At 38.7% G+C, this 26,206-nt stretch overlaps 2 protein-coding genes across 4 annotated transcripts; one reads left to right on the top strand and one right to left on the bottom strand.

The window, feature by feature from the left end:
* Positions 1-1,270: 1,270 nt before the first annotated feature.
* Positions 1,271-16,910, bottom strand: LOC113025253 (poly(ADP-ribose) glycohydrolase-like). The gene is made up of 16 exons (XM_026172799.1): positions 16,715-16,910; positions 14,659-14,975; positions 13,768-13,857; positions 10,600-10,689; positions 10,353-10,424; positions 10,174-10,260; positions 8,307-8,467; positions 8,144-8,223; positions 7,992-8,064; positions 7,808-7,883; positions 7,568-7,715; positions 4,587-4,665; positions 4,383-4,491; positions 3,632-3,731; positions 2,054-2,182; positions 1,271-1,741 (listed from the first exon to the last, which is right to left on the bottom strand). Exons 2-16 carry the CDS (start codon positions 14,971-14,973, stop codon positions 1,632-1,634), a joined length of 1,719 nt encoding a protein of 572 aa, XP_026028584.1. The 5' UTR covers positions 14,974-14,975; positions 16,715-16,910; the 3' UTR covers positions 1,271-1,631.
* A 5,730-nt stretch (positions 16,911-22,640) lies between these two features.
* Positions 22,641-26,201, top strand: LOC113025251 (uncharacterized). Of its 3 annotated transcripts, none has more exons than XR_003272776.1 (5): positions 22,641-23,271; positions 23,670-23,790; positions 24,486-24,584; positions 25,283-25,466; positions 25,731-26,201. XR_003272776.1 is itself a non-coding variant. In XM_026172797.1 (5 exons), exons 1-5 carry the CDS (start codon positions 23,022-23,024, stop codon positions 25,848-25,850), a joined length of 999 nt encoding a protein of 332 aa, XP_026028582.1. In that variant the 5' UTR covers positions 22,641-23,021; the 3' UTR covers positions 25,851-26,201. The 3 variants fall into 3 exon arrangements, 2 of the variants coding, with proteins under 2 accessions (XP_026028582.1, XP_026028583.1); XM_026172797.1 differs by having other exon boundaries at positions 22,641-23,047; positions 24,486-25,033; XM_026172798.1 differs by having other exon boundaries at positions 24,486-25,033.
* Positions 26,202-26,206: the final 5 nt, after the last annotated feature.

Here is a 26,206-nt window from a genome sequence, read left to right as displayed (position 1 = left end):
GGATGAAATGAGCTTAAACCATTCCCCTGATGATCCTGCCACAAGATCGTTATTACACCGTCATTTACATCGTTTTCCTTTTAAAGTATTCTTTTTTCGGTTTTTTTTCTACTAAGGTGATGAGATCTACAGTGATTAGGGAGTGCCATAGGTATTAAAAGTACTGCTGTGCAGAGACTGGAAGTATATCTAGGCTATCTAATAGACTCCAATTTGTGAATGGGGAGTCCTTTCTTTACAAAATAAGGTTAAGTATGGAGTTCTGCAGGGTTCTGTGCCAGGACCAATTCTGTTTATAATGTAAATGGTACCCTTTGGTAGTATTATTTAAAGGCATATGTAGCTCTATAGCCAGCCCTTATCTGAAAGCCAGATAACACACACCAATTAGTTAAACAATAAGAATTTCTTAAAGACATGAAGACCTGGATGACCTGCTTCTAAAGTCAGATAAAACTGAAGTTATTGTACTTGTTGCCCCCCCCCCAGTCCATAGACATGCAATTAGTGGGGTCACATTAATCAGTGATTCTAAATTGACCTATGGGCAATTTAAAAATTCGGTCTATTTGTGTTGGGCTTGTGGTCCAGCCAATCATGCATTCCAGATGCAAGAATCCATTTGAACTAGCCACTCAGCAGTCTAAAAACAACACATATTTACACCTTGGAGGGACGAGAGAGAAAAAACACACTCTGATGGAAGAAGCCAAACATAAAAACAACAGACATTGATTTTTGATCATAACAGCATGTTAAGCATGTAAACATGTTACTTGTTTAGGAGGCCACAGTGTCCAATTAACATATATTATATATGACCATGTGATAGGATGTTAGGTTGACTTTCTGACTTTACATCATGAAGTCATCGGTTTGTCTGCTTCATCTCCTTCTCTGCATGTATAAATCTTTGTTGGCAACAAATCTTATAGTGTTGAAAAGCCTGTTTGTTTACCTTGAAATGATGCCACAATTGTGAAGAAAATGCATTTGTGGGTTGAGCAGCAGTGCAACATATATGTGTGTGTGGCAGGATCAACACAGTCCTATCACATACACCACATGGACAAACAGAGGCAAAAGAATGTAGTGGACATGGAATGGAGTACTCTGAAAAATATATCCCAGTCTTATCGTGCAAATAGTGTTTTATTAAGGTAACTATCCATGTGTATTTTGTGTATTTGTTAACAAATGTATGCAGCATCTCAAATACTGAAAGTTTCTTTCAGTCTAGTATTAAATAAAATTCCACACAAACTGGCAATAAATTGTCATATAAGTAATTTAATGAGATTGCAGAATTACAAGAAATTTCAAGAATTATGTCTTCAGAATGTTTTCTGACCACAACTCCTGGTGTATGGCAATGACCTCAAACCTCAGACCTCAAATGTAAATTTTAGCATAAAGCAGATTATACCACTGTGCTAACTCTCAAAGCACACACCCAAATTATGCTATTTGGATGTTTATTTTGTTCCTGGCTGCTACTGTATAGTTAATTATCACGTAAACAAAGCACTTCAAAATAATTATCTTCTCAAAATGATTAAGTAGCTCAGTATTTTCTTCTGTTATAAAAACTACCCTCCAAGATTTTAGTGCAAATGTGGATACAGACTCCTTTACAGATGACTCTTGGAGTTTCTGTTTTTTTCGATGAAGTCAAACAGATCCACATGTGAATCACAGTGTTTGGCAGGGCTAAAGTCACGCAGAAGTTTGTACAGTGTCCCTGTCAAAAAGGAATAAAAAGGTATATTAGAAAAATTAAAGAAACACCACTTTTTACAGCCAAATTCTGAAAAGTTATATCTTAGTCCAGGCTGTTAAAGGCATTCAAGAAGTAAGTAAAGGTCTCCATTTCGATTATATTAAAGGCCAGTGTCTGCAGGTTTTTAGAAATACCGCTTTCAGTCAGACACCAGCTAACCCTTTAAAGAAATTATTAGGTGTTCAGTAAATTAGCTGGAAAATATACAAGCTTTAAAGTAATGCGATGTTAGAAACTGGAGAAAAGAAAACTGCATGTCTTGGGAACACTCACCTACTGTAATCCCTTCTGCGAACATCAAGTCATATATGCGCTGTAGGCGTTGCTTCAGATTTTCATCCCCAAAGGTGAAGAAAGCCAAACCCCTCTTAGCCTTTGCTGCTGCCATCAGCTGGATCAGAGCTGCACATGAACAGATAAGAACTTACATACATTTATTTCATGTTGCACTGTGACAGACTTTCCTAGATCCTAACCCTTCAACTGTTGTGATTCAGTGCTATCCGGTTGTTCAGTGATGACGCGACGAATCCTACTTCCGGGTCTAAAGTAGTCTGCGTTTAATATGGCTTTTGTGTTGTTAACATGTTTAATGTTATGTATTTTCTTCTATTTGATCTCAAAAAGCTCCTAAAACAGTCAGTGATCACTGTTGACCTCCCTCGGCTTTTATTACCGCTAATCATTTATTTAAGCTCAGTTTTTAAAACCTTAGGATGTAACTACAGCCCAGCCCATGCAGCAGTATATGAATGACTAACTTCGTATTGTGGATGGATTATCTCAGTTGTTCTCCTGGCTGAAGTTTGGTCCTTTTACAGCATCCTGCCATGCGATTACATTTGTTCCTGACCACCGAGAACACTCACGGTAACTTTTATCGAGTGGAAAAAAAGTTAGCTTGTTTATATTATGCTAACATAGCTGTGTCGCTAGCGGTCACGTAGCACAACATTATATACCAGGTAGCTCAACTTCAGTAACCCTACAAACGTCACTGCTGTTTAGTTTTCTGTCTTCATTTATGCTGGAAGTGATAACAGAGCTGTACGTTTTCATTTGTTTCCAAAACCCCGCAGTCAGGACATGCTATATTGTATTTAGATAGAAGCTAGCGAGCTAACTCCCTGCTAACTTCTAACTCCGTTAAATGTCACAAATTCCGTTTTCATGGATGCCTGAATGTTAAACTCAATTGTTACACCTGGTAAAGCAGATCGCTGATCATTTTATTAAAGATGAAAGACTTTAGACAGTTTTTCAACTCTCAGTAATGCCATAGTGATCGTTTGATATATGGACCTGCAGCGGAGTTTAGACCCAGACACGGCTAGTGACGTCAGACTGAACAACCGGATATAAATTAAACTGAAGTGAACTGAATTGTCCTGTTTTCTGTCTCGACCAATAAGACATGATTACTCTGTTTGCTAAATATATCCTCTTAATCTGTGTTAATCTGTGTATGGTAAGTGTATTTCTGTCTGACAACAGGGTAATAAAGATGTGGTGAGACCCTGTATAAATAGATTTCCTCTGGTTCTGTGAATTCCTCATTACACTGCTGTATGGACTAAATTCCTTCTTGTAAGAATAAAACTCTCCAGCAGCTGACTTTTTAAAAAAAATTTAATACACCATCAATTTCCACAACAAATGTTGCACTCAGTTTGTTCTTAACCATTTGTTTGGTTTGTAGAAATAGGTCACATTTATACATTTAATCAGCTGGCTTTCTTTGATGTCAGAAACTCCAAATCAAGGTGTAATCCTGCATATATTTTCAAGCTTTAGTCCTTACACTAAACTTAGAGACCTTTGCACTAAACTAATGAATATAAAGAAGTTCACCTTTGAGCTGTGGGTCTCCATTAAAGGCTTCACAGCCCCATTTTCCCGTAGCGATATCTGGGTTTTCATGCCCATCGTACCCTTTAAATCCACAGTAAGCCTTCAAAGATACATGAGATTAATTCATTTTAGATGGCAGTCATACATTATAAGCATGGGTTTACTTTTAAGTAGCATTATAAACTTTACTATAACTTTTAAACAAGCAATATAAATATGTCACAGATGAAAAGTAAAATACAAGTATGCAAATATTAAATAATTAAATTTGTATGTATACATGCCCAGTCAGAGGGTTTGGACAAACCCACTCATTTATTTATTTTTTTAATTTGTTTTTTTGTTGTTTTGTTTTATAATCATGAGATTAGGTTTTCAGTTCTTTGTAGAATTGCATTCATGTCTCATTTCCTGTTTACAATACAGCATGGTTACACACAAAAAGTTGTGTGTCCAAATGTGAGACTTTTGTGTCCATCCACCAAGAGAATGTAATGGTGATGGATCTCTTGTGTCAGTGATGGAGTTCTGCAAAATAGGATCAAGGCATCACTATCTGCCAGTAGTAACCCAGCAGAAATGGTTTGAGATTATCCAATCCTACATTGGGTAGTAAACAGTGTAGTATATGCTTCCACGTGTGTGTAAATGGAATACACAACTCAAGATGAGACTTTTCCTTCGTGCTTCTTTATTTTCTGCCAACAAAGAACAACCAAAGGAACAATAAATAACACATAATAAACTTCACCTTGTTCAGTTCTCGGGTAATATGTCTCATTCTGTACTGATCCACGCTGTGTCTGAAGTTCATAGCATCAATGGCCAGGATCTTTGTCTTACGCCGAGCCCATTCATCCCTAAAAATTGGATCAAAATGCATCAGAAAACTCAATAAAAAGTTCTAAAAAAAAACAAAAGTTCTAAAGGCAAATAATGAATGACCCCCTCAGACCTTTCAGACTGATCTTCATAAGGACCTGCCCACTCAAAGGAGTCTCCAAAACCTGAATAGTAGCTGAACTGCTGTGAGCCTGAGAAACAGACAACAAAAGTTGTACATTAATACAAATATTGATGCACATTCATTTTTAGTGAATAGATTTATCATGAATTTCTGTACTATATTCATTTTCCCCATTTTTAATTTCCTAGAGCTATTTATCTTAGCATTATCTTTGTATTCGAGTGGAGGCACTTCTGTGTTTTTTATGTGTAATATCTTTACGTATGGGTGGCACGGTGGTTAGCACTGTTGCCGCACAGCAAGAAGGTCCTGAGTTCAATTCCAACATCAGGCCGGGGTCTTTCTGTGTGGAGTTTGCATGTTCTCCCCGTGTTTGCGTGGGTTCTCTCCGGGTACTCCGGCTTCCTCCCACCGTCCAAAGACATGCAACTTGTGGGGATAGGTTAATTGAATAATCCAAATTGTCACTAGGTGTGAATGTGCGAGTGAATGTGAGTGTGAATGGTTGTCTGTCCCTGTGTGTTGGCCCTGCGACAGACTGGCGACCTGTCCAGGGTGTACCCCGCCTTTCGCCCTATGACAGCTGGGATAGGCTCCAGTACCCCCCGCGACCCTGAAAAGGATAAGCGGAAGCGAATGGATGGATCTTTACGTATGTTGGTAAACGGACTTCAGTGAACAGGGTTTACAAGTTGTTATATTTAAAATTGAAAAATTACTTGTTTTCAACTATCTTTATAACTCTGTGTTATTATACTTACATTATAACCAATCCGCTCCTTTTTGTCCACTTAAAATATGTTTACAGAACTATCGTTATATTTGTTGCAATTTCCACTGTCCTCTTGGCCAGATTACTCTTAAAAAAACATTTTAATGTCAATGAGATTTTTTTTAACTGGATAAGTAAAACATATATAAAAGTCACTGCCAAAAACTGATTGCGGCTTCTACCTTGTCACAGGAATGTTGTTTGTGGCTCAAGATGATTTGATATCATTTATGAGGCATACATTTGACATATGCTTCACATATTATACACCAGCAAGTTATTTATAGCGTTTTAAATCAGTTTTTGGCAAATACCGAAAAGAAGTTATTGGCAGACAGTCACTTTTTGGACACAACATCAGCATCTCACACATTCTGAAGCTGCAGGTTTCGTCACTTAGACCAAAATTGACTGAAACAGCAGAAGAAAATCAAAACTACACTTCACTTCCACCACAGCTGCATTATTCACTTGCTTATTACGCACCAGTCTACCGCTGTGTACAGTGCTGCTGGTTTTTGTTGTTGTTGGGGTTTTTTGGTTTTTTTTTTTCAAAATTGACCTCCGACAAGAAAACATTTTTGATCTTCTACAGAATATTTTTTAAGTTATAAAAAGCCAGGCCAGGAAAATTTCCTTCATGTTTTTCTGTGTTTTATCCTCAGTTACTTTGACACAACAAGCTGTGATGCTTATACCTTTGAAGTCTCATAATTGTAGCTGAAGAAGTAGAGCAGGTCATCTGCTGATTGGAAAGTTTGTGGTTCAATCCCTGGCTCCCCCAGTCTGCATGCCAAATATCCTTGGGTAAGATACTAACCCCAATGCTCCAATGCATCCATCAGAGTATGAATGTGTGTGAATGGTAGTTAAAAAGCACTGAAAAGCATAGAAATTAGTGCTGGTGTGAACGAGTGAATGTAGCGTGTTGTATAAAGTACTTTGAGTGCTCGAGGAGTAGAAAAGTGCTATAGGAATCAGTCCTTTCCATGTATCTAACCAATATCTCATTTAAAAACATGAGGACTTACAGGTAAGCTTTAAATTTCTAGTTTATCAAATACCACTGAGCAGAACTTTAATTTAAATATGACCTCTCTTCCTCCTCTCCTGTCCTGTCTTTCTCAACTTTCTCCATCTCTGAATGAGAGAAAAGGTATCTAATATCCAAAGAAAAACTTTCAAACACTTTCACGAATCCTGGAGAAATGCTGTTACTAAGACTAATTGGAACAAGATAGAAAGAAATGAGGGATGGCTCGAGACTCTTGCACAGTATTTTGATTGTTGATTATCCATCCATCCATCCATTCGCTACCGCTTTTTCCTTTTCAGGGTCGCGGAGCCAATCCCAGCTATCGTAGGGCGAGAGGCGGGGTACACCCTGGACAGGTCGCCAGTCTGTCACAGGGCTAACACACAAGGACAGACAACCATTCATACTCACATTCACACCTAGTGACAATTTGGATTATTCAATTAACCTATCCCCACAAACTGCATGTCTTTGGACGGTGGGAGGAAGCCGGAGTACCCGGAGGGAACCCACGCAAACACGGGGAGAACATTGCAAATTAATCAATTGATTGTTGATTAATCTGTCATTTTGCCTCAAGTGAAAGAAAATAGTTATAGTGAACTGTAATTTGCCAGAACTCAAAGCATCATCCTTACACTGCATTTAAGTAATTATTGTAAAATAACTATGACAGGATTAATTCACATCCCTTGATCTCCCTGTTTCTGACTTTCCATGTATACACACAAAAAGCTAGAAAGGTCCCAACACAAAGCTATGCTGCAATGCTATGATTTATTTGGTAACATGGTCCTAACTGAATTAGATTCTTTTTGTTGTTTTTTGATGATTATTTTAATTTCAAAATTGAAATATAACATATAATTGTTAATTTTATTTTCTTTATCCATCCTTACTATTTTTTTGTCTTAAATTCATGTTATAGTTGATTTTTTTTAAATAACCATTTATGTTTTCTGACATATGAGTGTGTCATTCACTTATTAAAATAGCTATGAATTTAAAAAAGAAATCTTTATAGTAGAAAAGATGGAACCAGTTGTTATTTGATATTTTGGCTTCAAAAATTAACTTAATTAATCATTTTAATCATTCAGGCAATTTTTGTATGAAATCAGCCTAATTTTTGTGAGATGATGAATCCATTTATGAACAAACCTGTAATGATCAGACACTCATTGTCTTCAAGTTTCTCTGTGAAGAGGCGAGCTACAATCAGTTCTGGATTTATAACGAACAGGATCTCCTCCTGCAACAGACCAGAGCCCAGCACACCTCCACCTATCAAGCTGTTAGCGAAGTCTACCTGCACATAGACATACATAGACACACAAATAACCAAATCCCAAACAAAAAATATGAAACTGTAAATCATTATTCATGTGGGACAGTTCTTACCTGAAGCATGCCTTTACCTTCAAGCTCAATCTGACCTTCTGAGGTGATATGAAGTTTAGACAGATTCGCCTTACAGCTATCACATGAACAACAACATGATTTAGAGAAACTCAAGGTAGTAAATCAAGGTGGTAACACAGCTGCTGCTTTACCACAACAGATCTATCAATCTATCAGTTATTACCTTTCCCATGTGGGCATGTCCGTGTAGCTGAGGCACTCCCTCTCAAATGTCACCAGTCCTTTAGGTCGGGTACCTGCAATGACATTGCTAAACACCAATGGACTCTTACTGAGATGTCTCACAAACGGGCAGAATGGGAGGATTCAACTTACTTTCATCTGTAACTTCTTTAAAATAATGCATGATGGCCCTCAACTTTTCTATCTTCCTCCTTGAAAAGTTTCCAAATAGACTGTGTGGAGAATGATTATTAACAATTAACATACATTAGGCACACAAAATGAGAGACTACAGTGAAGGGATTTTTTTTTCAACCTGTTGAAGTTGATGCTGGGGTAACCAGAGTACTCTGCGTTGGGACTGGAGGTGTTACGGTGAGGGAAGGTGCAAAAAAAAGCATTGGCAAGTAGGCAGGATATCTGAACCTGAGACATTGTGATGGCTGCACTCTGTCCCTTTCGTAGAAGCGGGATAGCCTGAGAACATGGAAACGCATTTTGTCAGTCAGATTATTTATTTTCAGGAGAACTTAATTTTAGTTTTCTCATCGAAAACTATTCGTTTTAGAATACAAATGTCCCTAATAATTAATAATTGTTTCAAGTTAATTGGCATTAATTTGTCCAAAGGTGTCATGGTACTGAGTTAATTATATGAAGTGCTCTGCAGACCCACATATACATAACAGCTTAGTGTAACATTATAACGTTAACAACTAGCACCAACCAGGAATGCTGTCTACTTTTGTTCATATTTATGTTCATTTTGATCATCATGCATACAACAAAAAGGCGTTAAAAGTAAACTTTTTTAAACCTTTTCACAGTAAGCTTTGCTGTTCTTCCCTGTTGTTTTAGACAATCAGCAGTCTACCTACTTACAGTATAGGATGAAAAGGTTCCTATTTTTACTGGAACCTTTTTGCCTTGAGGTGGCTGCTATTGTGATTTGGCACTATGTAAATAAAACTGAATTGAACTGTTATTTTGCAGAACTGCGCACAAATGTGTCTGTAGTCTCTGTGTTGTCTCACAGTCCCTATATTAAGAGACTTTACACCCAGAGACTTCGCAAACCAGTGGACTACAGCCTACTTTTATATCTATTTTTGGAGTTGAAAAAATAAGTACCTTTCAGATACTGAAAACATAAATGTGTCGGCTTTAGGTCTAAATAAGCATCCTGATCACAATCTAATTAAAGTCACCAAGGCATTCTTAATAGGTTATGTATCAGTGCCGCACGATTAGATATATTTTAATATCAGTCGCAATTTTGGCTTCCTACAACAGATGAATATGATTGAATGATACTGTAAATTTCTGAGGGGCCAGTGGAATACAAACCAAAAGCAAATCAAACACTGACCACACGCCTGCATGTTCTAATCACACACATGACAATCACAGTTGACTTTAGTTTGCTTCTCGGAGATGTGCTGAATGAGCACCTTACTGATCTTCAAATGAATGAACTTAAATGTAAAGGCGAAAGTAATGTCCTAATGACTTTGTGTTAAGATTTTGCACATTTTAAAATTTTATGTATTCTTTGAATTTTTCTCCAAAAGAGGGACTGAATTCAGGTGAACAAGGAGGAGCATTTTTATTTTAATCCAATAATTTGTACATTTGCAGGAATGCAGCAAAGCATTAATGTTGTATTGTTTAAATGACAGCACACCAAAAAGATTTTTGTCAATAAAATCAATGAATAATGATGATAACTTGAAGACTAGATGTAAGTGCAGGAGGCACAAAACAAGAGATGTTTATAGATAGATGCTTTTTAACCGCTTCCACCAACACCAGGTGCTTATTTCTTCATTCCTTTTCAGCATATTGTCATTCATGTAGTCTGAGAAGAAACTAGGGTCCGACACCGTTTGCGCCCTAAGAAATATATTCGATTTCTGTTTAATTTAAAGAACTTTCCTTTTAGTGACATTTCAAGATAGTGACTCAGTATTTGGGGCTACTTCAAAGAGACTTGGAGCATTTTCAACTGTTCAAGTTTCAATTTTACAATTTTTGGCAATTCATTGCTTATATGAAAATGCTATTCTCTTGATTTTAAGTCATAAGTCTTTTGGAGGGTTTTGTATTTCTTCGATTTTCCAAGAAGATAATTTATTTCAATAGTCAACACAATATTACTTGTAGAAGATAACTGGAAATGATACCTTATTCACAAAGCTAGGGAGCTTCAAGGCCAATGCAGCAATCTTTGGAAACAGTGTCTTGTAGTAGTTTTCTGTATCTGGGGTATTCTGAAAAGAAAATATGTTCATTGCTTATTATCGCTCATTTAAATAGTCAAGTCACAAAACTAATAATTCAATTACCAAATGTGGGCATTCACCTGATACAATGTGTGGAGGGCATCAAATGACCACTGATCTTTATATTTGGGGTTATACTTGATGATAGCTTCCTGATGAGAGAAGTTTTAAGACCACCTAATATGCTTATATAACAGTCATAGAAATTCACATTAAGCATGGTCAAAGAATAGCACCCGTTTAACTTTTCATGTGTCCTTGGGAACAAATTTCACATTATCAGTGTAAAAATGAACAATGATTCAATGTCCACTCTTGCCAACATACCTCTACATCTTTGACACTGGCTGTTTTCTTACTGGCCAGAGATTTCAGCTTTTTGGATATCACATCCCACCTTGACTTCTGATGTGCTACCTGAAATGACAATTACATTTATGTGCTCTGTTCCATTTGAGACAACATATAAAATCTGTATTACTTTTATATAAGCCTAAATGAAATAAAATGTGCTTCATGTTAGTCTCTGTCAGTGGGGGCAAATTTGTAAAACTAGCACACAACTGGAGACTGTGAGTCATAGTCCTGGGCTCCCAGCTTTTTGTGTTTTCAACTAATGGTACTTAACATTTAAGTATGAGTTATTGACTTAGTCCAATTTTTGGTTATGGTTTTAAGTTTTGTGGTTTTCTGATTGCTCACTGAGGTTAAGATGCCTCAGTTTTTAGTGCTATCTTTCAAAATACAATTCAATTTCATTTATATAGCGCTAAATGGGGCGCAATTTGGGGCAGGGATAGCTCAGTAGGTAGAGTGGTGGCCCCATGATTGGCAGGTCGGGGGTTTGAATTCACTGAACGGCCACCCTGAGGTACCCCTAAGCAAGGTGCCGTCCCCGGGCACCCAGTGGCTGCCCACTGCTTCACTGAGTGAATGGGTTAAATGCAGAGAGGAATTTCCCCACGGGGATCAATGAAGTATACATTATTATTAAATCATCACAATAGTTGCCTCATTCTGCTTTATGTTGTAAGATAAAGACTTTACAATTGCAAAGAGAAACCCAACAAAGATATGACCCCTGTGAGCAAGCACTTGGGAAAGTAAAAATTCCCTTTTAACAGGAAGAAACATCTGGCAGAACCAGGGTCAGGGAGGGCAGCCTTCTGCCGCAACCGTGTGGGGTTAAGGGAAGGGAGATGGGGCAAAAAACACAAGTGAAGAGAGCATATTGAGAAGATGGGAACAAGTACTTTGAGAAGCTGATGAATGCAGAATGCAGTGGTGGATAGAAGGGGACAGTTAGTGAATTAGGTGGAGCACTGTGAATGAAGTAAATAGAAAAAAAACTGGAATCAAAGGGATATGAAAAGATTATAAAAGATTATTTAAAAAAAAAAAGTAAGGAAACAAGCAGAGGACAAGGACCACATGATCTGTCAGCCCCAGATGAGAAATTCACTGCAATAAAAAATTAAAAATCCAGACTTTCCAGGATCCATGGGATAGTGCCAAGAACTTATACTGTGAGTGATGACATCCAGCAATGGTAAATGGTCTGTATTTGTAAAGCGCTTTACTAGTCCCTAAGGACCCCAAAGCGCTTTACACATCCAGTCATCCACCCATTCACACACTGGTGATGGTAGGGCTGTTCGATATAACGATATATATCGGATGACGATATAAAAACATCTATCGTTTCATTTTACACTATCATTTGTTTTGTGGTGTCGCAAAATAAACTGTTTACGGCAATATTTTTCATTGTTTTGATGGTCACTGTAGTTGCTACATTAAAGTTCTCTCTTTCTCTTATATTTTATATAACCACACTATGGACGGACAAGCGCCTGTTTTTATGCTTTGTGGTTAGCAACAACGACGGTAACACCATCGCCTGTCCGCTCGTTTATTTTCCACATAAACCTTTCACAATAAAGCTCAAAATCCTGTTGAGACTTTTCAAAATAAACTGAATGACGTGAAAGAGCAGATTATTTACAGATGAGAATTAAAAAAGAGCTGCCAGGTGCTAAAAAATAAACCTTAGACTCAAACGTTAGAACAGGCTTTTCCCGCAGCACGCCGTGTAATAAATAACACAAAGAAAACGGCGGCTGTTACAACTTATGTCTAAAAATGTATCGTTTCATGCATCAGTTAAAACACTCGACTCCAGCTACATGACGCGCAGCTGGAAACACTTCCCGCAAGACGAGCTGCCCGAGATTCACAGAAAATGTTATATTTTTGTGATTTATATCGTTATCGGACGATAGAATTCTTATATCGGGATATGAGATTTTGGTCATATCGCACAGCCCTAGGTGATGGCAAGCTACACTGCAGCCACAGGCACCCTGGGGAGCACTGACAGAGGCGAGGCTGCCGAACACTGGCGCCACCGGGCCCTCTGACCACCACCAGTAGGCAACAGGTGAACTGTCTTGCCCAAGGACACAACAACCAAGACTGTCCAAGCAGGGGCTTGAACCGGCAACGTTCCGATTACAAGGCAAACTCCCAACTCTTGAGCCACGATCGCCCGATGACAGAATGACAGAACTCATTTTTAATGAACCATTTGAAAGATATTTAAGATGAGATAAGAGATAATGGAATATGTTTAAATTAACAGGACGCAGAGATATACATGTTGTACTGCTGTCCACCTTGCTGAGGACACAGCTGTCTCTAAAAATGAAACTGTTGATTTACCAGTCGATCTAGGTCCCTCTCCTCACTTGTGGGCATAAACTGTGAGTAGTGACTGAAAGAATGAGATCATGGATACTAGCGACTAGTGACAGTTATTTTAATACATATATTTCAGTACCCTGTGGCTTGCTCATTAGTTTGAATTACTACTGTGTGAACAACATGCACGTCACTGTACATCAACACCAACTTCTTGCAGTCTGCTTTTCTCCAGCTACCTAGATAATACACCTCTTGCAACCTACACAAAGCAATTCTTAGCCTCCAGTGGCTCTTGAATGCCTAAAAACCTGTATAACATGTCTCGCAGGTTTGAAAAACCTCTGACAGTGAACTTATCTCTGTGCCTGTCCTGCTAGACCTCAGTGCTGCATTCGATACTGCTGACAGTAATATTTTATTACAGCGATTAGAGCATGCTGTTGGTATTACATTTTTCAGTGATGCTGAAAAACGTCATACATATATTACTTCTGGCCTCGACTGCTGTAATTCATTAGTATCATGTCACAAAAACTCCCTGAACAGCCCTTAGTTGCTCCAAAACTCCAAAACTCTTCTTGTAAAACACATCTGCTCATGGTCTTGAATCACAGGCTTGTGTCTTAAATTGACTTAATATTGCTATTAATGGCAGTTTAATTTTCTGAGGTTTTTATTTCTTTTGGTCACTTTGAGTTCTGGGTTGTGACAGCCACTGAACCTTACATGGTTACTTAATTATTTCTCCTGAATAATAAGTGAATCCTTTTGCAATGAGGAAGCCATACTTGCCTGTGAACAAGGCATCTTCACAAAGTCGCTGTGCCATAGATCTCTCCCTTTCTGAGATACAAATATCCGTTGAGAGTTGAAAGTATCCACCTGAAAGATAAAAAGTATAATTTCAAGAACACAACCAATACCTCTTTTCCAATAAATCATCCAATGGTTCTCCATGGTTCTTTGACCATGGGGACTCTGTCTGGAGCCTCCCTCTTCCTTATGCAGGGATGGGCATGCAGTTATCATCATGACATCTGGCCTCAGGTCTTCACTGCTCTTGAGGGGCTGTGGACAGTGGGTCTCCTGGGCCTTTCTCTGTCTGCCGCTGACTTCCAGAGGACATTGTTGCAGTTTCTCATCAATTATGTTTCATGACTAACACACATGCAGAGACACTCATGGTCTCATACAAACAACATAGCAAGATTTGATTTTTGTGTATCAGTTTTTTTAACGTTTTGTTACGCAGGCAGTAGTTGGTGACCAATTGTGATTTTTCCTTTATTTCTATGTTTTTGTCTTTGCATCCTTTGTTCTCTTTATGGTAAATGGACTAGTTCTTATAAAGAATTCAAAGCGCTTTATACAACATACATCACTCACACAAACACTTTTTTCTATCTGGCATTCATGTATATTTATTCTTTACCTGCATTAGAGAGCAACTTGGGGTTATTGTTGTGATCAAGGTTATTTGGTATGCAGACTGGAGGAGCCAGGGATCAAACTACCAACCTTCCAATTTGTAGATAACCTTCTCTACCTCCTGAGTTAAACTTTTCCAGTATCACTTTGCCTTTGTCTTTGCAAATTTGTACCTGCCCACCTATCAGCTCTGGCACTGTAAAACTACATCAATACTAATAGGAATTAATAAATAAATAAATAACTTGGTCTTACATCTATGAGGACTGTGTGTCTCTTGTCGAATCTTAGGGGACCCAGCTTCATGTCTCCATGTTGAAGTCGCCTCATATCCTTCAGCTGACAGCAAGATGAAGTCCGTTCCTTCTGTTGACACTCTGCTTGTCCGTCTTTTACATTCTCTGCACTGCAAATTCTTGAAGAGGATGGCAAGAAGCTGTCTTGATTTGTGCTATCATTGCTGTGCTGTTCTTTTTCATGCTTTTCTTTCTCCTTTTGAGGATTTTGCTGTGTATCATGCTGGAGGGCTTCTTTCATCTGAGAGCTGTCATTGTGTTTCTGGCTCTTCATGTCTGGGATATTTAAAGACAAGACATGACATCAGGATATCAAGAAGAACTTTTGTTTTAACTCCAGGACTGAAGAAAAAAAAGATCCCGGATAAGTACTTTGAAGAAACAGGCAACCAAATACTTGTCCAACACCTAGTTGGTAAAATCACAAACCCTACAGTCTACAAGACACGATTAGACACACTATCATGTCCCGATTTAAAGAAAGAAACACAGTAAAAAAGAAAGACAGAAGAAAAAAAAATTACTAGAAATTTGTGTGCAGATTAGTCTTTAGGTTCAATGAAACACTAAACCCTCCATCCATCCATTGGCTGGCCCGTGTGGCCAGTAGGAGTCCTTGGTGTTAAGGTTTGTGTACAGTATCAGTGTATTTAAAATACTGGCGTACGGAGACTTTGAAATCGTAATATGATCATAGAATTGTTTGAATGTTTTGTTAGGTAAGGACTTAGTCTAAAGATCACATGTCAGCTGTCCGACAGTCAGCATAGAAAAAAGCATGGACAGACTATGCGGGAAGATTGCACTCTAGACTGCAAAGCAATAATCTTCAAAATGGTAGAGATTATATATTGGTGAAACCAATAATCCCATGTTCTTCAGTCTAAGTAACAATACTACAATGAAATTACATATAGCCAGACATAGGTTTATCTAAGTGTTAATATTCTACAAGGCCTGTAGTGAAAATGCCAATATTCATAGAAAAACTTTGAAAGACTGTCAAAGCCTGGAGATCTGTTGCTCAAGACCAATTAAAAAAAAAAAAAATACAAGAAAGCCTTGGTCCTCAGAAGCAAAATATTGTAATGCTCTAATCATTAAATTTTTTCTCTTTGAGTAATCACTTGGGTTCTGTGGCTGGGAACCCCTGCAAACTGCACATTGCTTACTGAAGGACAGGTTGAATTTCTAATAAGGATTTATATATATATACATATAAATTCGAATGAATTTTATTCCAAGTAAATATCATTGTTTTAAAGTGTCTTGATGCATTCTCAATCATCCAGGAAAGTAAATCTCCAAAAGCTGATTCTGTTCATCTCTACGTAGCGTTTTGTCCAGATGAACAGAATCAGCTTTTGGAGATTGTTTTAAAGTATCAGGTTGCTTGATGGTCCGTCCTTGTCCTCTGCACACTTGACCAGATCTATTTAACAAAAGGTGCAGGCAGTAGTACCCCTCTTTCTGCGGCACTGTTCAAAATAATGCATGCTGTTGCAACATGCCTTGTGCTATTGTGCAGACTAACTCTGTGTGCTTAGGGAGGCCAAATACAGCGATTACTCTTTCCATGAGAAGGTAGTTGGGCTAGTTTGTTTCCAAACTGCTACAACGCTGGAAAAGTGTGGATAATAGAAACGGAAACGCTCTTGATCTCACGCGATTGGCTCCGAACTAATGATCTCATGTTCACTTTTTAAACTACGTATCCTCATAAATCATAATTCACACTCACAATTTAGCAGAAAGAAGCTCAGAATGAAACAATTTAACACTAAGAAAACCCCAGGGCTGCCTGGAGGGGGACATTAGGAAGCAGCTTAAGAACCTGTGTATGTGGTTTTACGGTAAGTATTGTCATTTACAGTCAAGACTGTGAGGATATTGGTTGCAGTCTGTAAAAAACAGTGTTTAAAAGCAAAACTAGCAACGTTCAAATTATATAGGCTACAAGACGAATATGCGAGGGTTAAAGGCTGAAGTCCTGTCATTACACACGGAACACTCACCTTTCAACGCAGACTTCTCCGAAGGTGTTCACATTTAATGTATTTTAACTGCAATGTTAACTGTTGGCTTTATGGGTTTAAAAACAGTCGTCACCAAACCAGACACACTCAGCGTATGTGCCTTTTAGTTCACTTTCACTTTGACACGAAAACGAAAGTAAGGTTCAGGGAGCAGCTATTGGTTAAACTGCTACTACTTTCATTACTCAAGAAACTAGTGATGGGATTTCCGGCTCTTTTTAGAGAACCGGCACTTTCGGCTCGACTCACTAAAAAGACCCGAATCTTTCGGCTGCGACTGACTCTTCAGGTTGTTTTGTTGCTTTAAACTTTTTAGCTGTAGCGTACATTGCAGTGAGAGTCCATGGTTTTTGATTATAGCAGATGATGTAGGAGTACCAGGACAGGGACAGACTGTTAAGAATGTATAGAAGTATGAGGACAGAGAGACACTGTTAAAAAGTTATGAGCTGTCTTGATGCAGAGAAAGTGGAGTTTGTCATCCGGGAGCTGTTGCCAAGATTGAACGATGCTCTGGCTCTGTGGTCAAGTTCAGACATAGGCTTTAAGCAACCATGAGCCACTGATAAGCGTGATAGATTAATAAGCATGTATAAAGTGGACTTGTTAAACAGTTCTGATAGGAGAAAGTCAATGAGCACGCAATAAAGTGGATTTGTTAGGGACAATTTACCATCAGCCTTGATAAAGTTTAACTTATTTTGTATTGAAAGACAGACTTTAAAGAAGATTCTTATTTGAAACTGGTGATAAAATCCAGGTCAGATACAGTTACATACAAGCATACAGTACACACTACTGCTCAAAGGTCAGAGGTCAGCTAGAAAAGACCCTGATTTTAATAGAAAATTGGCTTTAATGTAACATCACATGAAGTTTATCAGTAATGTTTCACAGCTTTAATCAAATCATTCATCATCCATAAGTTGTGATGGAAAAATGTCTGCAAGTGTGCAAGAGCCCATTTTTAGAGACAATCATTCCTGTGTTATAATGCTCATTGAAGTTTATCAGGTCAGACGACCAACAGATGATAAGAAATATAATCTTACTAATTATTAGAGTTGAAAAGTACTTTGCTAAGCAAAATTCAATGAGGTTAGGCTGGAGATTGAGACGTTAACATAAAAGGTTCAGTTGGTGATGCATGAAAGAAAATAATTTTCTTCTAAAAATCTATTGGAGAATTCTGATTGTAAGAAATGAAAAATATTCAAAGAGTGAAACTGTTTCACACAGTAGAAATTTGTATTCATCGTTTATATTGGGGTTTTTTCTGATTTTAGTGTTTATTTGTGAGTGTAGTTTTTATTTGCATGATTTTATTCTGTTTGTATCACATTGTTTCAGTGTGTTATTTTACATTGTTTTAATCCACTGTGGATTGGCTGGCAATGGGACAAATTAGCTGATAGAGATCACATGTTGAGGCATGGGTGTGTCCATAGGTGTCCTTTCAGCTTTTTAAAAGTCGTATTAAAAGGAAGCAAGCTGAGCACTGGAAGGAGACAGGCCCTAGATTGGAAGAGGAACGCATGAAGGCCAGGTGGAAAAGAGGGCGCGATGCGTGATCGTGGGGGGTGCGATGCCTCGTCTGGAGACCGGTCAGCGTGATGTGGTGACCCAGTCCCGACAGCAGGAACGGCGACAGTAGGAGACAACGCATGTGATTGACATCAGGGCAGATGTACACCACTGCCTGCATTTGTCAGTAGTGTCTCATTGTTGTTCACTGGGTGCAGCCATGTTGGGAGAGGGTCGCCATGGCTATAAGCCAGGGCCTCGCAAACGGAGGGCGCCCTTACTCCCAGCAAATGGGTGATAGAAAACCGATCGGTGCCTGTACCATTCCCAATATGCGCTGGCTGACGTCGGGGCAGCATGAGTACGAGCAATTTTTTTTTTTTTTTCTCGCCGATGCCCATGATGCCGCCCCCCACCAAGATGCCGCCCCGGGCAACCGCCCGTGTCGCCCGTTTAAAGAACCGCTACTGGCCGCGGTGGTATCGAGCGACGGACTCCAATGCAGAATGCGAACTGGGCTGGGATGTGATGGGCCCAGTGGTGGGATTTTTGTGCATGAAGAGAATTGTATTTTTTGCCAGTTTTAGAATAATCTTATCCAGTCTCAGTGGGAATTTTAGCATATCGAGAATATTTCATTATATACTTTTTTTCTTAGTATCTGGTTTGTTCTATTCCTGCTGTCCACCTCGTGGAATAAAAATGAATGAAACAATACTTTCCTGTCAAAAACAATATTTTAGTCAGGGCTAGCGGAAAGTTTCATATATATCATGAACATCTTTCCTCTTTGTCTTCCTATAGTTTAGTTTCATTTTCTTACCCCAACCGGTGGAGGCAGATGGCCCCTCCCTGATTCTGATTCTGCCGAAAATGGAGCTTTTCCTTCCCACTGTTGCCAAGTTCTTGCTCATAGGGGATCATTTGATTGGGGCTTTCTCTGTATTATTGCACAACCTTTATCTTACCATATATTTCAAGTTTATATGTTGTGAATTGGCTTGATTTAAATCAAATTAAACTCATTCAATTAAAACCAAATATAACTTGTAATCGAATCTATTCAAATGTAAAGTCCTCTTACTCAATTTGGACAACTAGCACTGAAAAATACACTGACATCCTCTGTTTCCCAATTAGCAGATCAGAGGTTGCTGTTTTATTCATGACTCAATACTTGAATGGTTTTAATAAACATTTAAAAAGGACATTGCTTCATTGTCTGATTCATTCTTTGTCTGTGTCAGTCCTTAATACACACACGTATACAATAATTCTAGTTGCCATAGTCTCCGGAGACGTGCTCTGTTTTCTCATACTTCACTGTTTACCTCATTCTGCCCAATAAAATGTACTAATTTTTGTAAACAATGACTTGTTTTATGCCATTAAAAAAAACTGTCTCCATATGAGGACGTACTTGAAAAGTAAAAGTCACCACTTTGCATTTTACAAATCAAGTAAACAAACACGGGGCTATTTATCATATAACTAACTTTTAGGTATGTGGGACAGAAGGATAGGAGCTTTAAATGTGCCTCCATAATTATTCTAGAGTCTTTACAGTGTTCAGCGCCTGCTGTGATTTGGTGCTACATACATAAACTTGAAGTGAATTAATCCACCTGTTCACAGGAGATCACAGGAAGATGACACCAAACATCAGAAGATCTTATTGTGCGCCACAGTAAAAGGCTGGTTTCTTGGGGCTAAAAGCACATAATAAACTACAGCAGAAGCTCACATAAAGCAGGAAATAAGCAGGCACCACTTGATCTGCTAATGCACGTTTCCCACTTTTATTGTTGCCTCATTCACTAACAGTTTAATGGTGCAAGATTACCATACACAGAATTAGGATATCTGCATGAGACATCTGGGGTTAACTGATATTAATTGTCAGAGGAGGAAGGTGGAAAATATCATGGCTAGTTTTGTTTGAAAGGCATCAACAGAAAAACACACACAGAAAAAAGTGATGAGGTGAAGAAAGACACAATAAGTGTGCTGTCGTTTTAGATGTCAGCAGCTACTTTGTATAGTCCTATATCTCTGGTATTAGAAACAATTTAAATGAGTTAAAATACACCTTTATTTTGATAGAGTTCAGATGGATGCCTAGCATGACTAATGAGTATATCCTCCAAAAAAAACAAGACTTCTAATTCACTCAAACCGCTTTCTAATAAAGAGGAAGCACTAATGTAACTCACCTCCTCAGTCGAGCTGCAGGGGTTACATTTTAGGTCTCCTTTTCCTCCCCCCCCCTCTCTTACATTCAAACCCTCTCTCAGTTCACACTAGAACAGGCCGCCACACCATCATTTGGTTTAATATGAGTGGAACAACTAAACCGCACAGACTTTATTTGATCAGTTAGGTCAACCTTTTATTAATATCAGGGTTCATGCACATCTTTCAGGGTCAAATTCAAGCACTGTTTAAGCACATTCAAGGTCCATTTTCAAGCTTTTCCAGCACATTACCAAAAAAGAAGAAAGCATGTTTCACTTTGCATCACCTCAGTAAGACCATGTAGAAATTTAAACAAATCATCTTAGGTCGACTTAAATGTCTTTTATGTCTGTTTTTTGTTAAAACAGAGAAAAATGCACCTCACAAAATACTGAAAAAGGAAACGGTTGCCTTACATGCATATAGTGTACAAACTCAACAAACACGTTCCTCTTAAAAATTAAGATGTGCAAATGTGAACAAATCAACTTGTTAGAGATCTTCATCTCCCCTGTAAATAAACAACAACCCAGAAAACAAGAAAACTGCACCAAACACCACAAACACCAACAAATTAATGTCTTCTCATCAGATATTGAAGCTTCTTTCCTGTGTGACATAAAAAATAGGAGACAGATGTTTGTTTGTTTGTGTTCTTTTTAACTAGTTAAGCACCCACGCCCAGAAAAATGGGGACATTTCATTTTCGAGCAGGAAGCTCCCCCTTTTTGTTACCCTTTAGATGAATAGAGTTTTTTAATTAAATGCATATTCTTTCCTAAATGTTATCTTTTATAAAAAGTAGGATAATTAAAACAAACTTGTATTGTAGTTCTATTGCGTAGAAAAAAAACTGTCTTGTTTTCTGTTGTCTGTTATATAATATTGGGGATGTTTGTGACAATTAATTTCTTAATTAATCAACTCCAACATGTTTCCAAGAAAAAAAACAACCAATTCAAAAAGATTACGCCGCCTCTCCTTCCTGGCGTGGCCGGCCAATTTCCCCAAATGGCGTCGTCTCATCCTTCCAAAGGGCATTAGAGGAGAGTAGGAAGGAAAACTACCATCTCCAGAAAAAAATGCAACAAATTGGAGAAGAGAAACTTCAACTGGAGGACAAGTGTAAGGCAAGGCAAGGCAAGTTTATTTGTATAGCACAATTCAACAACAAGGTGATTCAAAGTGCTTTACAGAGACATTAGAAACAAAAACAAATAAAAAGCATGATTTAAAATTGATTAAAACAATCAAACAAACAAACAAACTAATTAACAAACAAACAAACAAAACAGTATATAAAATCAAAACAGATAAAATCAGAACAGTAGATAAAATCAGTAGTTAAAATGTTAGTTTTGAAATTTAAGCTTAAAAGTGTGGATTTGGTGCTTTATTCAAATGCAGCTGAGAACAGGTGAGTCTTCAACCTGGATTTAAATAAACTGAGTGTTTCAGCTGATCTGAGGTTTTCTGGGAGTTTGTTCCAGATATAAGGAGCATAAAAGCTGAATGCAGCTTCTCCGTGTCTGGTTCTGACTCTGGGAACTGATAAAAGACCGGATCCAGATGACCTGAGGGATCTGGAAGGTTCATACTGGGTCAGGAGGTCACTGATGTATTTTGGTCCTAAACCATTCAGAGCTTTATAGGCCAGCATCAGAACTTTAAAGTCTATCCTCTGACGGACAGGCAGCCAGTGTAAAGACCTCAGAGCTGGACTGATGTGGTCCACTTTTTTGGTCTTAGTGAGGACTCGAGCAGCAGAGTTCTGAATGAGCTGTAGTTGTCTGACTGATTTTTTAGGTAGACCTGTAAAGATGCTGTTACAGTAATCAAGCCTACTAAAGATGAATGCATGGACTAGTTTTTCCAGGTCCTGTTGAGACATCAGATCTTTTATCCTTGAAATATTCTTGAGGTGATAGTAAGCTGATTTTGTTATTGTCTTAATGTGTTTTTCTAAGTTTAGGTCTGCATCCATCACTACACCCAAATTTCTCGCCTGGTTTGTGGTTTTTAGGTGTATAGATTGAAGTTATCTGGTGACCTGTAATCGTTTTTCTTTGGCGCCAAAGACTATTACTTCAGTTTTGTTTTTGTTTAGCTGGAGAAAACTGTGGCACAACCAGTCATTAATTTCCTCAATAGTTGGGTTGCGGTCACGTGGTTCTGATGACGTGCGGAGGCAGCGCGATTTTTGAGTGGAGGGCGGAAGTAAACATGGAGGACACTGTGGAGAGTCAGGAGAGCAGCTATTGTGCAACTTTAGACCCCGTTTCTCGGGAGAGATATAAACAGATAGTTAAAAAATATATCGGACGTGATCCGTATTCTTTGAAAATGTCCGAATACACCACAGAAGTAAAGGATTTGCCTACTATCGAGGCTGTGGATATCACCAACTACTTGGTCCTCCAGACTTCTTACTACACTAGGCAGCAAATGAAAGCTTTCAAGAGTCTGGAGGCGTACAATTTTTTTGTCAGCGGGTGGGTCCACAACCTTGGAACAAAACGTCTCCGTGATGGATACAGTTTGGTGTTTGCAAGGGTGAGTGTTTGTTCTTATATTGCTTTATCTTAAACACGCTAACAGTTAGCGGTAGCGGCTTTAACGTCAACAAACATGCCACATCCTTAGGACTTCGTTAGAGTGACAGTTGTTTGTTTCAAGGTAAACCATTCTCAGCGGTCTAACGAGACACCTCTGAAGACTTGGGTAATTGCAAAGGAGGATGGAGAAGTGATTGCAGCTCATTGCAATTGTATGGCAGGGTTAGTAGCCTAATTAAGTAGGATGTTATTGCAATGAGAACACACACATACACACACACATACGCATAGGGCACTGCTAGCATTTTGCAGGTGTACTTCAGTAGTAGTGGGGAGAGAGTGTTTTCTTTTAGCTAAGAATTCATCAGCTAAGAATTTGTGTGATTGCCTTAGATCCCTCATGACACTCAGATGCATTTTTCAGATAGAGGGTAGAACTATTCAGTCATGTCATCACCTAGATAATGATTTCTCTATAGGCTGTTGAGAAAGAGTTAATGAATAAACATGTTACTTCAAATAAAGTGCCATTGCACATTAGTATTAGTAAGCTATGCATCATCAAAATGTACTGTAAATATTGCATTTCATGTTAAAAAGATTATGTGCTCTATTTCCAGACTATCAGAATCATGCTCGCACGTTGGAGCTGTTCTTTTTGCAGTTGAAGCTGGGGTGAAAATGAGAGCGACATGCACATCAGAGCAGTGCAAGTGGCTGATGCCATCTCATGTTAAAAAGGTAAGCCAAAAAGCAAAATGTAGGATAAAGAATGTTATATTGGGACTTCATGTGACAGTAGGATAAAATATCTTCCCCTATACTGCTACCTTGTCGTGGTGGGGAAGCTTGAGTGCCTCAATGACCCTGTAGGCTATACCGGCGGGGGCTTCAAGCTCCTGGTAGATCTAATCAAGCCGGGCAGGTTGCAGGTGAGGGGTCAGACAAAAGGCAGTACTTTAATAAATGAAGAGTTCTATTCCAAAACGCTATAACAGCATTTAAAAGCCATTTCCTTTTTCATGACTAACATAACCATGACTGCAGAACCGTATACTGTATATCACACCCTTCTCATGCATGCCTCAACACCCTAGCACTTGTTTTCTGCGCACACACACACCTGACTGCAGCACTTTATATATTCACATTTCTCATGCATTCCTCAATACTCACAACTCCTCACACCACATTTTCATCAACATGGAACTGCTTACTTTCCACTCCTTTTATACCCAGCACATGGCACCTCCATCCCCACCCAACATACACACACACACTTCACTGCCAACCAACCACTATACCCAGCCTAAAACACACATACTCACTCCACTGCCATCACTGTTCAATTTCGAATATTTTTGGAAACGAATATATAGCGTTTTGGAAAAGAGCTTTTTAAATTTTAATGATCTTCTTTGGCTTAATTTTTCCAGATTCCTGCTTGCCCAGTAACTCTGATTGACTTCTCTTCAGCAAAGTCAAAAAAACGAAAGCTTGAGTGTTCCATTGATGGCTGCACAAGTACACAAAAGGTTGGGAAATCACTTCCATGCCCAAGAGTGCAGAGAGATTCAGAGACATACTGTAGGTTTTTTGAGAGTTTAAGCAAAAACTGTCCAAGGAATGCAGCACTGATGTCTAGGGAACCTTACCACAAAGAATTTGTCCCCCAGTCTAGCATGCTTCCTAAAACTGTGCCTGAGTACAGAACACCAGAGACACTGCAGCTCCCCCCCAAAGACCTTGAAGAGCTATGCCTGGACTTCCAGCTTGAAGAGCTCACCCTGTCCCAAGTCCAGGCTGTAGAGAGGGCGACTCGAAGTCAGAGTGCAAGCAGTATTTGGTTTAGGCAAAGAGCTGGACGCGTAACTGCCTCTAAGCTGAAACAAGTTCTTAAGACCAACCCCCAGCAACCATCAAAGAGCTTGATCAAGGCCATATGCTATCCAGAGGCATATAGGTTCACCACAGCTGCTACAAGGTATTTAGGGTTTGATGTAGGGTAAGGCAGAGTTAAGATTTGGGGTATGAAACTGTCCATAACTGTAACTAAAAAAGTGTTATGAAGATGGAGGTTAGTTATAGGCTTATACGGCTAGGGTTATACAGGGTAAGAACTAAGTATAGTTTAGGGTAATGGCATATTGTATAATACATCACTTTACTGTTTTACACATCCAATACTAAGTAATAATTTCCTTTTCATGTTTGGCATGTGTACTGTTTATAGTTATGGATGCAAACATGAAGCACAAGCCAGAGGAGCATATGAGAAGCTTATGAGCCAGGAGCATGCAGGCTTCTCATGTATGGACAGCGGTCTCTGGCTGAACCCCAAGTGGCCATACATGGGGTCCTCCCCTGATGGGATAGTCACTTGTGACTGTCATGGAACTGGCATCTGCGAGATTAAGGTATTGACTCTGTTGTAGTCAAGGCCATAGGTGTGACATCTTTCCATAAGAATCAGTGAACTGAGTAAAAATGCAGGAAATACCTTTTCTAATTTCTAATCTATTGTTCAATTAAGATAAGATGAGGCTTTATTGTCTGTGTCAAATAGACATTTGTTTTGGGCAATGAGAGATTATGATAACACAGACCACACCCATCATCTTTGCTTCTTCACTGTTTCATCAGATAAATCTTGATTGTTGTTCTCATCACTGTGATTTTAGTGCCCACACTCTCAGAAAGATGCGGTCAACCTGCGCATGCGTGCTGGGGAGAAGGGCTTCTGCCTCATCAGTGACGGGGATAATGTCACACTGGACCCAACTCATGACTACTACTCATGACTACTACTATTACCAAATTCAGGCACAGCTTCACATTGCAAATGCAGAGTACTGTGACTTTGTTGTGTGGAACCGCAATGACATATTTGTTGAAAGGATTTTGCCTGACCTTGAGTTTTGGGATGATGCGATTCCTAAAGTTGAGTGTTTTTTTAGAAACAGTATACTCCCAGAAATACTGGGACAGCAAGTTACAAACATACATGTGTAATGTGATAAAAGGACGACAACATAATGACATTTTGAATATTGTTATGACCTGATGGTAGTCATTATGAGTTCTGGCTATTGTATTTGCTCTGACGTAGCATTAGAGCACAAATTGTCATTTAATTTTATTGTACATTTAATTGTGT

The sequence above is a fragment of the Astatotilapia calliptera genome, chromosome 7 (assembly GCF_900246225.1).
Source record: "Astatotilapia calliptera chromosome 7, fAstCal1.2, whole genome shotgun sequence".
Taxonomy (NCBI): domain Eukaryota; kingdom Metazoa; phylum Chordata; class Actinopteri; order Cichliformes; family Cichlidae; genus Astatotilapia; species Astatotilapia calliptera.
The sequence above is the reverse complement of the archived record's forward strand: the minus strand, read 5'-3'. Positions and strand labels throughout refer to the sequence as shown.